General features: G+C 38.2%; 1 protein-coding gene across 3 annotated transcripts in view; it reads left to right on the top strand.

Moving 5' to 3' along the window:
• Positions 1–13,899, top strand: part of LOC122639309 — a 41,259-nt gene extending 27,360 nt beyond the window's left edge. For all 3 annotated transcript variants that reach the window (XM_043832132.1, XM_043832134.1, XM_043832135.1), the window contains exons 9-16: positions 166–282; positions 372–437; positions 656–722; positions 2,868–2,921; positions 3,820–3,909; positions 12,208–12,234; positions 12,346–12,381; positions 13,657–13,899. In XM_043832132.1, the coding sequence (XP_043688067.1) occupies positions 166–282; positions 372–437; positions 656–722; positions 2,868–2,921; positions 3,820–3,909; positions 12,208–12,234; positions 12,346–12,381; positions 13,657–13,764 (565 nt within the window). In that variant the 3' untranslated portion in view covers positions 13,765–13,899. The remainder of the gene's footprint in view (positions 1–165; positions 283–371; positions 438–655; positions 723–2,867; positions 2,922–3,819; positions 3,910–12,207; positions 12,235–12,345; positions 12,382–13,656) is intronic.
• Positions 13,900–15,050: the final 1,151 nt, after the last annotated feature.

Here is a 15,050-nt window from a genome sequence, read left to right as displayed (position 1 = left end):
ACCCAATTGAACAACCTTAACTGCATCATACTCTGCTGATAAGACTGTTATTACAAAAAGCTAGGCGAAATTGAAACATCCTATTTGTTGATGTGAAAAGTTTTTTTTTTTTTTCCTAATCTCATTTGTGTAGTTTTGATACACCTAAAGGGTTTCTCTTTCCAGATACTTGGAAATTATGAAATCAGAAGGACTAGAGATATCTCAGCCGGCTTTGGACCCTAATTCAACAGGGATACATCACAGAATTACCATCCGGGAAAGAAGAAAGCAGATCCATAGGTGAATGGATTTCCTCTTAAAGAATGAGTGCTGTAAACATCATTACGTCTGACATGCCTGCTGATAGCAACATTGTTTGCTTTATGCAGAAGAGTCTATGACACTCGTGGCAAGGTGAAGTGTTCAGATGCCAGTGATGAACCACCTTGCACTGGGTATGTTATTGTGCTTGCTTACAGTTTCACCTTCCGCCTGTAACATTTTCAGTTTTTCATTTTTTTCTGGCCATAGAGCTGCAAAACAGAATGAAGGTGTTCAACCATTAAAGCAGCAATCTAAATTTTGTGCATCTGCTAGCAAGAATAATGCTGTAAAATTATTCCTTCCAACTTATTCTGTATGGCTATAATGTATTTTTTTTTTTGATTTATAGATTTGTGGAGGGTATGGCCCCCGTGTTTTCAAGATCTGCTTGGCGTTGTGCTTGGCATCTTATCCAGGTAAAACGAATTGCCCCAAGTATTGTCGTGTACTTTAGTTAATTTCCTTATGACTGTTCCAGTGCACGAGGCTCCCGCTACTGCAGGGTCTGGGAGGGGCACATGTATGCAGCCTTACTCCCTGCATCGCAGGAGAGGCTGTTTCCAAAAAGTGACAAGCTCTGTTAAGCCCATCCCTGTTGGACAATGCAACATGTCATAACAGTGAGGTAATGGCTTCTTTAAACCCAAAAAAAAAAGAGACTCCCGCTCCACAACAAAAGGGTTGGGATTGGGGGGGGGGGGGGGTTGGTGGTGGCATTCTCATATATGTCGAGAAAGAACAGAGATGACACTGTACATCCTAATCCTACTACTAGGCAGTATTAATCATCTACTGTTTTATTGGATCTTTGTTGTCCGTTGATCATAAAGTTTAAATGTCATTGTGTTATATAATATTCATGAAATCTTCCTTCATTGGGTATTTTGATATAAAATATTGAAAAGCCTATAAAAATACATGCATGTGAATTTGTGTAAACAGTGAACTTAAAAAAAAATTCTTGAATGGGCGAAAGTTTTCTGGTCTTGTGGTCCACATAACCAAGCCATGGTCGGGTGCCTACTTCTGCCATTGGGCAGATTGGATTGGGCTGAAATTTCGTGGATAGGTAGACCCTAAGGGGGGCTCATATGTCAAGTTTCAGCTCAATAGAGTTGGCCATGTTGCGAAACAAATCATTGAAAAATCTAGGATTTGACATGTTGCAATGGACTACCAAGGAGGTGCATGAACATACATGAGTGGTCAGATTGAATTTTGGGTTTGAAATTTTACATGTCGTCTATCCAAACAAGCTCCTTGGTATCTAATGCAGTGAATGCGCTTTGTGGCCAGGAATGGGAGGGGAGTTTAGTCCCACATTGGTGGGGTAGTGCGCGGCATTTTGTCTTATGACCTTGGAAGGGCCTCTCCACCTTGAAGCTCGGGTTTTTGAGTTGACGCCATTAAGTGGTATTAGAGTGGGTTGTTTGTGCACCGGCCATGTGGGGGTCCATGGCCCAAATCTGGGGGAGTTAAATGTAGTGAATGCGCTTCATGGCCAGGAATGGGAGGCGAGTTTAGTCCCACATCGGTTGGGTATTGTGCGGCAGTTTGGCTTATGACCTTGGAAGGGCCTCTCCACCTTGATGCTCGGGCTTTTGAGTTGGACGCCATTAGTATCCAACCATCAGTTTTACCATTTGATCCTTCCACGCGTTGGAATTAGATGATTCAGTCCCAACAAATTGTTTACCTGGTTTGCCAACCTGGGAAACATTTGCCAATGCTTTTATTGAAATCTCAAAATTTTATTCGAGTGAAAAGAAAAGGTCTTCATAATGCAAAATCGACCTCGAACCAGGGAAACCAGCGGGAGATTGGTTGCAGCAGGATCAATACAATAAAAGGAATAAAATTAAATAACTGAAACTCTTTTTATTGTTAGTTTCTGTTTACATATGAAGAAGAACATCAAAGGTTAGAAAAGAAGAAGAAATGGATACAAGAGGGGGGGGGGGGAATAGGATCAGCTCTCTCAGCCCATCATCCTCTCACCCAGGGCTTCTCACCGTTGCCGCATCTCACAGCTTCATCAATAGCTCTTTTCTCTTCAATCTCTCTCTTTTCTGTTCAGCCACATTCATGTATTTATAATAAAACCTAAGACAACTTCTAGGAATAAAATAAAAATCCTAAAAATAGAAATTAGACTCTAACTAGGATTCCCAATTAGGATTACAACTCAAACAGGCAACTAAATAAGCATCTAATAATAAAAATAACACAAAAAATCAACTCCTCTAAGCCAGCAGTCCATAGTAGCCCCAAAATCATTTTTCACGTGAACAGTGTCATGTGAACAATACCATGAGGTACTGTTCATGTGAACAGTAGCTTTTTTTTTTTTTTCTTTTCTTTAATCTTCTTCATGCTTTGATCTACATAACTTCACCTGGAGGACCAAAGCCACATAATATCATTCTTTTTAATTATCAATCTCTGGTATATGAATCATTCATATAGCAATATTGCATTAAGAATCTCGTATTTGTTGCTTCCTGAAGGATTTGAGAAGGAATTGCTTGCTTATGGTTATGTTACTATTTGGATTTATGCAGAATGATCTTGTTCATGGTTGGGGAATGGATATGAAACTTGGTTACTGTGCTCAGGTGAGATTTGCTTCACAGATTTTGCACCTGGTCTTGGATGTAATATCCCCGAGTTCAACATTTTCTGTGCCTGATTTCTTCTGTCTTTTCCTTAATGCATAACTTGGTCATACAAATTTATCTAAAGTGTACACTTTGATCTATAGTTTTAATGCTTATTTTATGACAGTGGTTTTCAAAGCATTTACTAAACAGTGTGTATTGGAGACTCGTTGCAAGTCCATAGAATAATTTAAATTTTCCATTATTTAGTTGTCACATATGAATGCTGACGCAATGCAGATATATAGAGTATGTGAATTCTATCCCTTGAAGTATTTTGATGTCTTGTTTATATATTTCACCATATCTGGTTGAAGAGATCTTACTGTTCTCACTGCTTTTAGTACTATTCTTCTGAAAAAAGATTTTTAGTCCCCCTACTTTTAGCAATTGAAAGGTAGTTCTTTAGCATATAAATAGGATGACATTATATATGAAAACTAATATTGGGAAGTGAACTGTGGGATCTCATTGAATGTGGATATAGGAATGCTATACGTTGATGCATTTCTCAAAATGCAACCCCCTCAACACACACATGGGGGGGGGGGGGAGACATGTACTCATACCTCAAATTTACCCCATTTAGTGCCTTTTTATCCCCTCTCCTGCTAGGCTGCTATGATAAAACAACAAAAATGGTCATTCTCCTGTTATATACTAGATCAAACATACATTGGTTTTGTGCGTTGGTGTGTGTTGTGTATATGTGGCATTCCATGGTCCTAAAAGTTGGTTAACCTTTTGGGATTGGTGTTTGGTTTGTGTGATTACACTTTCATAAAAAAAATAATAATAATAATAAAATAAAATAAACTTAGGTTTTTGTCTCACAGTCTTTACCTTGCATAAACAGGGTGATCGAACAAAAAGGGTGGGAGTCATTGATAGCGAATTCATTGTTCATCAAGGGATACCAACCCTCGGGGGACATTCAGCCATAAAGGTCAGTTGTCTTCATACTATTTTAATCCATTACTCCCCTCCACACCCCATTTACTGGATTTCTGGAATTCTATTGCCATGTTTGGGTAGAACTCAAGCGAAACAACATTTCATTGCTAATTTTAAATAAAACGTAATGAAAAGGAAAAAAGGATAATTTTTTTATGGAATTTTAGGTTGCAAGCATAGTGAAAAGAGTTGGTTGGTTTTACTTCAGCTTCACATTTTCACTCACTTTTCTCCTAGCCAGTTGGACCCATAGTTTCTTCTCGGCAGTCAGAATCAAGAGATTAGCATATTTCAATATATCTCGTTTTGAACTGGATTATTGTTTTTTTCCCTTTTTTGATCAGCCAAATGATTTTGTTTGAAAAGGGCTATACATACTTTAGAGGGTTATATAGATCTACGCATTAGATTGTGGGGTTCCAAAATTACTGGAAAAAAAAAATCCCCCTTCTGTTAAGTCCTTGTGTATTGAAGCATAGAAAATTGGTTTCTCATTAGCTCTGTGATAAACCATAAATGGATCAGATCTATTCTAAAGTGCTTAATTGATTCTTTAATTTTTTTTTCTCACCAAATGCTCCGTACAATTGCAGCTGTAAAAAAGATCCACATCTCTTCCCTATGAGACTAATGAACTGGCATTTTCAGCTCCATAACAAGTCATATATCCCTTGGCATGACCTAGCTAACCCTTAAGTTTGAATGTTTATGCCAATACTTTAAAAAGTCAAAGTGATGCAGTAGACTGTTTATACAGAAGGCAGACTGTTAAAACTGCTACCCTTTGTCATAATGCAACTGAAGATTTGTATTTTCTTAGGAACTTCACCTCAAACCATTTTGAGATACTTGCTGCAATCAAGTACTGCAAAACTTGAGTGAGAAATTAACGATGGTTGGATAATTATATATTTTCTTCAGTCCGCTACTCATGATTTAAAAAAAAAAAATAGTAATTTTGTTTGGTGAAACTCTCTATTCACAAAAAACTGATGAATTTTATTTCCTAGAAATTGTTAACAGAACATATGTCCCCTTTTTAGCTCTTTAGTTTATAATTAATGCAGTTACGGTGTAACATTAGGCCCTGTTTTGATAGCATTTGGTTATGGGCTTTTGTTTTAAGTGTCTTTATTTGTTATGAGATCAATTATAAGGCCCAAATTTTAGGACTACGGGGTACACTGGATTAATAGTTAAGTATTTGCGTTAGATTACGATACTTAATAGTTAGATAGAGTTCTATTTTCATTCTATTACTTAATTAAGAGTGTCAAACAGTTAGAGTGATTACGAGTTCTTTTATGAGCCAATTTAGGAATTTTGCATGATCTTTATATATGCAATACATCTCCTACCAATTGGAGATGATTTGAGCAAAGAATATGAGTTCTTTTAAAGATTTTTAGACTTGTTGAGCTTGGCATACTGGTTTGGTATCCTAGACCTGATTTCTTCTCTTCTGATCTCTTTTTTCTCTCTTTCTTCCTTATTATAAGCTGCTGAAATCATCAAACCAGTAACCCTTTCAACCCTGATTCATCAGGAAAATATTTCAGATCTGGGCCCGTGGAGCAGACAATCTGATCTTTGATTCCTAATCTGAAATATAGGTTGACTTGCTACATCAATAATATGGGAGAGTATCCTTCAGATATCCACATTTTGATTTAGTAAAACTATTTGAAGAATTTGATGCACAGAAAGTGAGCATCATTGAGATGTTGGATTAAGTAATGCAAGACTAGAACCAAAATAGGACTAATCCCAGGCAGGATCAAATAGAACACCTCCAGTGAACAAGATAGAGAACAATGGGATCTCAAATTGGTTGGAAGTGAATGATGAGATCTCAAATTGGTAACCACAAGTTAAGTAATAAATAAAATTCCACTAATTAGTAACCTGTTGAAGCTGCAACTAGGGCTGAATAATCTTCTCCACAGTAAGATGAATCCCCAAATGAAGAACTTGATCAGAACAGGAGAAAGAAGAGATCGAACAGCTTTTAGGGGTTTGGAAACCCTATATTTTCTCGGATCAATGATGGGGTTGTTCTTGCAGGTTCGCCTGATGAAGATGTGCTCTGTCAGAAATGAATATGATGCTGTAATCTTCAGAAATCGATATGAACAATCTGTTGAAAATAAATCTCAGAAACTTGTAGAACTCTTGAAATTGATTGGACAGAATTAGGGTTTGGAATCATGAACCGATGGAAGGGGATGGGGAATGGAATGGGTATCTCACCCTATGCCTCTTACCTATCCTCTCTCAGGACTTCAACAATTACTCAAAGCAAATTCTGTAATCATTCAGTCGTGGGTGGCTCTCAAGAGCTGTTACATATATATAGCCTAATGACTGAACAAAAATTAGAAACCAAGTCTAATTAGGATTCCCAATTAGGATTACAACTCAAATAGGAAACTAAATAAAAGTCTAATAAAATAAAACCTAACATCAACAGCCCATGATTTTACTGCTGTTATAGGGTTATCCCTACACCTACCTTACACCTACGGTGCTGCTGGCATAGGGGAATCCCTACACCTGCGGCTGTATTTTTTTGGTAAACAGCCTAGATACATCATTAAATTTACAATTCAAGAATCTGATAACGTGGATCATATGAACTTCAGCTCCTGGTGATGAATTGTGGATCAAATATAGGCTAATGCTTGACCTTAGTGCAATAATAGGTCTGATAATGCTCCTAAAACCTTAGAAGATATCTTCGCACTGCTACGTAGGTATTCATGCTACTTTAATTGTTAAAGGTCCATTATGCCTGTGTGTCGGTCTGATTAGGTAGAATTTTTTGGACTAAAATCTTGATAATTTTCTACTTTCTATACTAAATTAAGTTATTAAGTAATAGAATACCAGGTCCCAAGTTCTCTGTGCATCTAGATTCACTTGACAAGAGTCATTATTTAGAGGGAGGGTCGGAGCGTTCTATGACTGTAGGGTTTCTTACCAAGACAAACCCTACAGATGACTTGCTTCTCCTCATATTGGCATTCAGCATGGTGGTCATGAAGCTGTTCATGCTGTTAGCCAAATTGGCTGGATTTGTAAACTCAGTCAACTTACTTTCATAAATTAAATTTAAAAAAAAAAAAAAAAAGTAAAAGTCCCATTTGTTCAGCATTCAAGCCTTACTAGTTGGCAATATAGGGGGTGGATAACATGAATCTGATGCTTATTTTGGGATGGATTATTAGTTAAGGTTGATGCTTACAACCGTTCTAGCGCATGTTTCAATGAAAAGTTGGAAATGGATGAACTAGGTTATTGGCTGGTGAAACATTGGACTTTTATAGATCAGCTCAACTTGACTCAACCAAGCCTTAATTTCAACTAAATGAATTCAACTATATTCAAAGCCATACTTGTCATCAAACTTTTCTACATCAGCTATTGTAGTATGACAGTATCATGGAACTGTAATTGACTAGGATTGGGGTTTGTGTTAACTACAATAACTATGGGGATGTTTTGAGCTTATTATTTCTAATTTTTCAGTTATGTAGAAAAGTTAAATATTCTTTTTTTATTTTTTTTTTAAGCATTGTCCTATGTAATTCTGTTGATAAGATCCTTTATATTAAGATTAGCTTCTGGCAGACAACCTTTTGTTTTTTCACCCTAATCAAGGTAAGGAGAACTGCAGATACACGTTTTGTAACTTTTTTACTTACCTATACACATAAATCGAACTACTGTGGCAACTGGATACTTAAAAATTCTTAGAGTGCCTGGATTGCATATCAATATGATATTGGAATAATGGATTCATCTGGGTAGTTCTTCCAATTGGTGGAGGGCCAGTTAGAGGAGAGGTGGAAATTTGAGAAGAAACTCAGAGTTGCATGAGGAAGAGGAAACACACAACCATACACTCACGTTGCGCAAACAGAATCAACTTTCTATCCAATCCTGTCTTCTAATGTTGGGTACATGCAATTGTATAAAGAAAAACAAACAAGACTCCTAACTAGACTCTAAAAGTGAGAATAACTTGCAATCCCACTCTATCTCTAATTCCTACTTATCCAACTCAATACATGAATACAAGACAAAGACTAACTAAACTACTTTCAACCCAAAAACCCGAATTGGACTGGTTCCGTCTGGGTTTGAATTTCCAAACCCAGTCATGCTGGTCCAACCAGTTAAGTGCTACTGCATCAATTCTCCTCTGAAAAAAACTCTACTTCGTCGAGTTTGGACAAGGATCAAGGTTGCCATTTGACTTAACATGATGGAGGAGATAATATCCTGTTGTCTACTGAAGCTTGATTGCTGGAAGGTTCTTAGTTAAGAGAAACTTCATTTAAAATCCATCATGTTTGAAGAAGTATGTATTCTTATAATCACAACGTTGAGCCTTCTTATCAAACAACCACGGACACCTCAAGAGGATGTGACACACCTGTAAGCGTAGAACATCACATTGCACTTCATCGACTAATCTACCACTAGAGTACGTGAGCATACATTGATCCATTGAGCTTAAGATTAGTGTTGTACACGCACACAACTTTGTAAGGGTTAGAATGTGGCTGTCTTTCAACTGAGTTTGCGAAAGTATTTAGAGACGTCATTGGTGCAACTACTACCATCGATTAACATGGTGCACAAACTGTTGATGCATCCCCACTCTGGTCTGAAAAATACTATATCCATACCAATCATCCTCGTTAGAAGCCTTGTGTGTAGACAAAAGTGGACAAAGAACGTAATAATGTTGCAACTCTCCATCACTATCGTTGTTATTGGCTTTACTAGGTTCACTATCATGCTCTGCACATTCGCGCATCTTCAACTCATATTACCAATCTTGCCGAAGCCAAAAATGTTGCTAACAACAATATCTTGCATGTGTGTCACCTTGTTTCTTCATGCCCATATGGGCTTGTGTTGTTGTCCATAATGGACTTTCATTTTATAATCATCCAAAAAAAAGTTTTTACAACTCGCCAACTCCGAACTGTTAAGGTTTACAACTTGGTATTGAACGACACTAAAACTAAAACTACTCTAAAACCAAATTGCTTACTTGCCATTAACGAATTTGTTGAAGTCTTTACCGCACTGCCAGTCTCTAACTCTTGAAGCTTACAACTTGATGCTAATGGATGTCTTTTGAAACACGGGCCAAAAGACAATTGCTGGAGAGTAACACCTGTCCAGCAAGTTTACATAAAAAAAGATAAAAGATAATGTAGAGATTGTTGCGTTGATCCGAGGATTCCTTCCTTTATTGTTGAACTGCTCTTTTATATGCATTCTTTGCAGTTCTGGTGGTTTCTGATAGTGACCAGGTAGTTATTGCAACTATCCACTTCCTTGAGTGTTGGTTATAACTACCCTGTTTACCATTCGTCGGTCAATGACTGTTTATCGGTTTTTGACAATTCATCAGTCACTAATCGTTCGTCAGTCATTGATTGTTCATCAGTCATTGATCGTTTATCGATTACTGACAGTTTGTCAATCACTGAAAATAGGCCGATCTTGACTGAAATTGGTTAGGTCTATTGACCGAAAATTGGGTGTAAACAACTGCTCTAGGTTGTTATCCCCATAAAAATCGAGGATGTCCAAATTCATGCCTCTTTCAACTCCATAAATAGGATCAACATATTCATCGACTCCATATGGTCGCGGCGGAGGTGTATGATATGGTAGTGGTGGTGGCGGTGGTGTAACATGAGACGAACCCTGTGGGATGGAGTTGGAAGAATCCCCAGACTGCATGGTACTCTTTCCTCTATCAGAAGCCACTAATCAATAAATAGAAGCTTGGATGGATATCATTAGAGTATGGATGGAATGATGGTATCAACACGTTTGGTGAGGGTGCCATTTTTGCATCAGTTTCACCTTTACAGGAGTTTTATAGGAGTTGAGCTGTTGGATAATCTCACTATTGGTCACCATGATTATGATATGAATAGCATCTCCAAATTGGGGGTGATCCCGGGGTTTAGAAAACCTAGTTGGAATCGTGCCAGAGGTTGGAGTCTTCAACCTCTCTGTCAAACCAGCGAAGGAGGTGCTGCAAGTTGCGACAGAGGAGGATGTCGAGAAAGGAGGCCGACCACTCCGGAGGACGGGAGGGGTTGGCGCAGAAGTCAGGAGGGAGGGGTTGTCTATAGGAATTGATGTCACAAAGAAAGGAAGATGAGGGGATAGGGGTGTTGTTGCAGCGCTGGAGATGGGAGAGGGTTGTGTTTTTTTCCCTCACTGTTAGTGTCATTATGGCAGAACAGTAACGGGAAAAAAGAAAATAGGGAAGAACAGAGGAGTATGAAACTGCAGGGGAAGAAGCAGGGGTAACGTACGTGAGGAAGGAAGAGAGAGATTGATAGGGTCTTTCAGCTTTGATACCAAATTGATTTGATACCACACACTCACACCTCTGTAGTGTTGGGCAAACTTATTCTACTTTCTATTCAATTCTGTCTTCCAATGTTGGTACATGCAATTATATAAAGAAAAGCAAACAAGACTCCTAATAGACTTTAAGAGTGAAAATAACTTGCAATCCAACTTTATCTCCTAATTCTTCCAACCTTTGTTGGGCCGGTTCTGTCTGGGTTTGGGTTTCCAAACCCGGTCATGCTGGTCCAACCAATCAAGTGCTACTGCATCACCAATTGTCCTGGAGTTTATTTTATGTGCTGGCAATGCCATCTTTCTGTTGTCCTTAATACAACAACAACAAAAAACTAAGCCTTATCCCAACTTAATGGGTTCGGCTACATGGATCCAAACAAAACAAAATAGAGCAAACAAAGATATACTCAAAAGGACAGATGGAAAATGAGTAATAAATAATAAGATGAAAGATAGTAGGAGGAAAAAGGAACAGCCCAATACGTCAGGATAATCTCAGCTAAATGGGGTCAGCGACATGGATCCTTGCCCTCCAAATAGGCTCTGTCCGAGGCCATACTTAGGACCACACCTAGACTATTAATGTCCTTCCTCCCCACTTCTCCTATGGTCATTTTAGGTCTGCCCCTAGCTCTTCTAGCCCCTTCAATCGGAATCATATCACTCCTCCTTACTGGGGCGTCCCTAGGTCTCCATTGAATATGACCATACCACCTTAAACGACTCTCTCGGAGCTTGCCATTGATCGAGGCAACTCCCAAGTCCTCTCTTATATGTTCATTACACACTTTATCCTTCCTTGTTTTTCCACACATTCAACGTAACATCCTCATCGGTCAACATTCTGCCCCATACATCATGGCCGGACGAACAACAGTCCTAAAGAACTTTCCTTTAAGTTTTAAAGGAATACGTCGGTCACACAGCACTCCGGAGTCCGAACACACCTCTCCACTTCATCCAACCTACTTTAATTCTCTGTGTAACATCATCCTCTATGTTACTTCTATGTTACCTTCTTTACTTATTATTGTCCTTAATGTGGTATTTTATAGTAAATAGGATCCTTTTGAACATCTGAAGTTTAGCCCAAGCATGATTTACATCAAATAGGTGATAACTCAACTCAACTCAGCCTTATCCCAACTAAATGGGGTCTGATTCAATCTGAAAATCCAGATTAAGGATCTCAGATGCAAATAGGCCCAATAAACAAATCTGAGATAAAGGAAGCAACTGCGTCGTCAAGGGAAGAAATAAGATTGATGGAAGGGGAAGGAAGAGAGATGAGATCCATCTTCTTGGGAGAAAGAAGAGAAGAGGAGAAATCAGATTTTGGACACCAATCCTGTATGCGCTGCTCAACAGCACAAAAACTCTTTAAAAAAACTCATATTCTTTATTCAAATCATCTTTAATTGATGTGGGATATATTACATATATATAGACCTTCTAAATTTCTTAATTTGACTCATAAAAGGACTCCTAATCACTCTAATACACTCAAATAAAGTAAACAAATTCAAACAGTCAATTAACTACTAATCCCGTGTACTAATGCTATCCCAACTTTAGAGGCTTATAAATTAGGCTCATTGCATCAACAATCCCCAAAATAAGAAGCCTAAGGTCTATAGAACCCAACCATTGGCCAAAATAAAGTTTTATGAAGTCCAATCGACCCAATTGGACAATCTTAACTGCATCAGGGTCGGCTACATGGATCCTTTTCCTTGAATCATCTCTATTCAAAGCCATACATCATATAGGTGATACTTATATTGTATTCATCGTTGTAGTGATCCATAACTGAGAATTGCAATGATAATGGAGTTTAGTTTCTATTTCCTGCTGTAACAACTTCCTTTTACATCATATGCAGGCATCTAAAGATACTCATCACATGAAGGTATGCCCCATTTTAATCGATGAACATTTTCTTTTTCATCCATTCAAAGCAACTACCATAGTATACTTTTGATATACTTATTTTCTCTCTGGTTCTTTACCTGATCCACAGAGAGGAGGTGTTCCAGCAGTTGATGTGCGATCAGAGGTGAGATAGCTTAGCCTATAGTCTACTAGCAAACGTGCATGTGCAAATCCACGCGTGGTCATTTTTCTGTGTGTGTGTGTGGAGGGGGGGGGAGAAACACAGCTTAAATATGTGTAATACAAAAATCTTGAAATCGAGAATATGCCTTGCTTACTTTAGTTTATTGTTTCATTATGTTTTTTGGCCTCTATTGTTTTCCATTGCATTTTATTTGGGCGTGCAAAGGTTTCCCTTTTCTATCTAAAATTTTTAAAAAAATACACAATTAAGAACGAACAAAGAAAAGGGGAGGGTGGTGTGGGGGAGGCGTGAGTGAGAAGGGATGTGTAGGGGTTCCCTTTTTCTATTTACTTGATTCTCAAAGCATGACAGCATGTGCACAAACTTCGTTTTTTAGGTTGAAAGTCCTTTCTGATTTTATGACAGTACCTTGCCTTTTTACTGTGACATGAACTGATTTCCCAGTACAGTGGAAGGTATAGGTTTTTGACTTTGTTGATGTTTTGAGCCCAACTATTTGTTTGTTTGCAGGTTTAGATGTTCGTTCGTGTCTTGTAATTTTCAATTTGGCTAAAAATACTTATTTTTCCTATAAAGACAAAGGGAAAAAGTTTCCCATGACGCTAGTGTACAATTGCCCTCACATGGGATTTTTTTATTGTTTTTCTCTCGACTTCACTAACAATGTGGGCCCATGTGAATGATATTTTTCACGCAGCCACTGGCATGGCATGGGAGATTCACCCCACACTGGTGCCGTGGGGAACCCTCTTTGAAAGACAATCACATTTCCAAGTTTATTTTGGGAGTGTGAAAACATCATTCATATTCAAGTAGAGTTGAGTTTTGGCATTGTATCATCTATATATTCTTTGGTGTCATGCATAATGTAGTATGGACTACATGTGCAGTGCGGAAATATGTTATGCACCATTGTTCAGATGGACTAATTGTACTATTTTTGTGGAATTTTTGTTTGTGTACTGCTGACCTTCCCCAATGTCTGCCTTCATTTCATATTGTTGCTTCCTCGAGAATCCTTAGGAAGATCCCCCACATTGGACAAATTGCCGTATTGTACTACAGTATTATAGGTACATAGTTGCCATCAAGGGATGTAATAAAATACCTTACATAAATGTCTTGGTTTCCTGTTTCCCCCCTCCCCCCCCCCACCCACCCAAAAAAAATGTCGTGGCTTGTTTACAAATTATGAAATTGTGAATGTATTACAATGATTCAGTGTAGTCCTTATGGTTGGTTCTTATGGAGCAGATAAGGAGACAATCAACATCGGAGCTTCAAATCTTTCGAAAGCGTTGGGACCAGGCTGTCAAAGAGGACAATAAATGGATTGACCCCTTCAAGAAAAGGCAAAGATGACACTGGCTCAGCTAAAAGGTTTTCCACTTTTTTTTGTTAAATTTATTCATTCTTTTGTCCAACTCTCCGCTTCCTGTTTCTCATGTCATTTTATTCAGTCTGTTGAGGTTCATTGAATCGCAGATATATAGTTTTTGTACTTGGTCTCTAGTTATTGTTGTAACTTTCTATCAATTTTGTTTATACAGATTTTGTTTGGTATGTATTCTTGGAATAGATTTTGGGTCTAGAAAGCATCCCGACACCTGATTCTTCTCTATTTTTCTTGCTTCAGAATGTGTTCTAGAGACAATTTATTCTTAGAATGTATAGCAAACAGCCTAAAAAACTCAGAGCATTGTGCATACTAAAATTAATTTTGGAAACTCTTTATGATATTGTCTCAGAGGTCTCCATCATTAATTTCAAGTCTTCAAATATGACCACATGATAATGCAAGTCAATTGTAGGTTCTACAAGCATGTTGAACTGCTCCTATAGACTTTCCACCTCGTTGCCTGGGAATCTCAATGTACCAATCTGGGCAAGCGGATCCAATAAGACACTTGGAAAACATAGGTCTTCGTTGCTCTCCCAATTCAACTGCAGCTCCATCAGAAACTGCCACTCAATGTAGTTGGACTCGGGTCACGACTAGTTTTACATCTCCTTTGACCAATACAATCTTTTGAGTGTATGGGAGATTTTTTTTTTAAAATCCCGTTTTCTTCACCCATACAATAGGTGGTGAGAGTTAATGATGGCACAAGATTCCATATCATTGGATAAGGTTCATCATTCATGGGTGAAGAAAAGATTTTGCTTCAAATTATGGCAAAAGAAAAGCTATTGACCGAGTTTTCCCATACCCACAGAATCCTTTGAGCAATGGGTGTGGATAGTGTTGGACGAAATTTTGCAGCTACCTGGGCTTGCAGCCAAAGTAATGGAATCTCGAAGGGTGTTGTAGCAGCAAAAATTTTTTCATGTTGGACAAAATTTTGGTGTTTCCCGGGTTGCAGGAACTTTCTATCTACCTGTGCTCATAGCCAAAGAAATGGAATCTTAAAGGGTCTTTTAAAAAGTACCAAAACCTAAGTGTATTTGTGAACCCAAAGGGGAAGTAAATTTTTCCGTTTCTTTGACCCCAAGCCTGGGTAGCTTTAAAGTTCTTGCAACAATAGAACCAAAATTTTTCCCATGGGATTATCATCCAAGGGATGGTGGCAATCAGTTTCGTCCCAAAGGGAGTCTAACCTTAATCATTCTAGGATGATGTCTGACCCTTCGCAGTATTGGTGAAAACA

This window comes from Telopea speciosissima, chromosome 9 (assembly GCF_018873765.1).
Source record: "Telopea speciosissima isolate NSW1024214 ecotype Mountain lineage chromosome 9, Tspe_v1, whole genome shotgun sequence".
Taxonomy (NCBI): Eukaryota; Viridiplantae; Streptophyta; class Magnoliopsida; order Proteales; family Proteaceae; genus Telopea; species Telopea speciosissima.
Note: the sequence above shows the minus strand (reverse complement) of the source record. Positions and strands in the feature narration are given on the sequence as shown.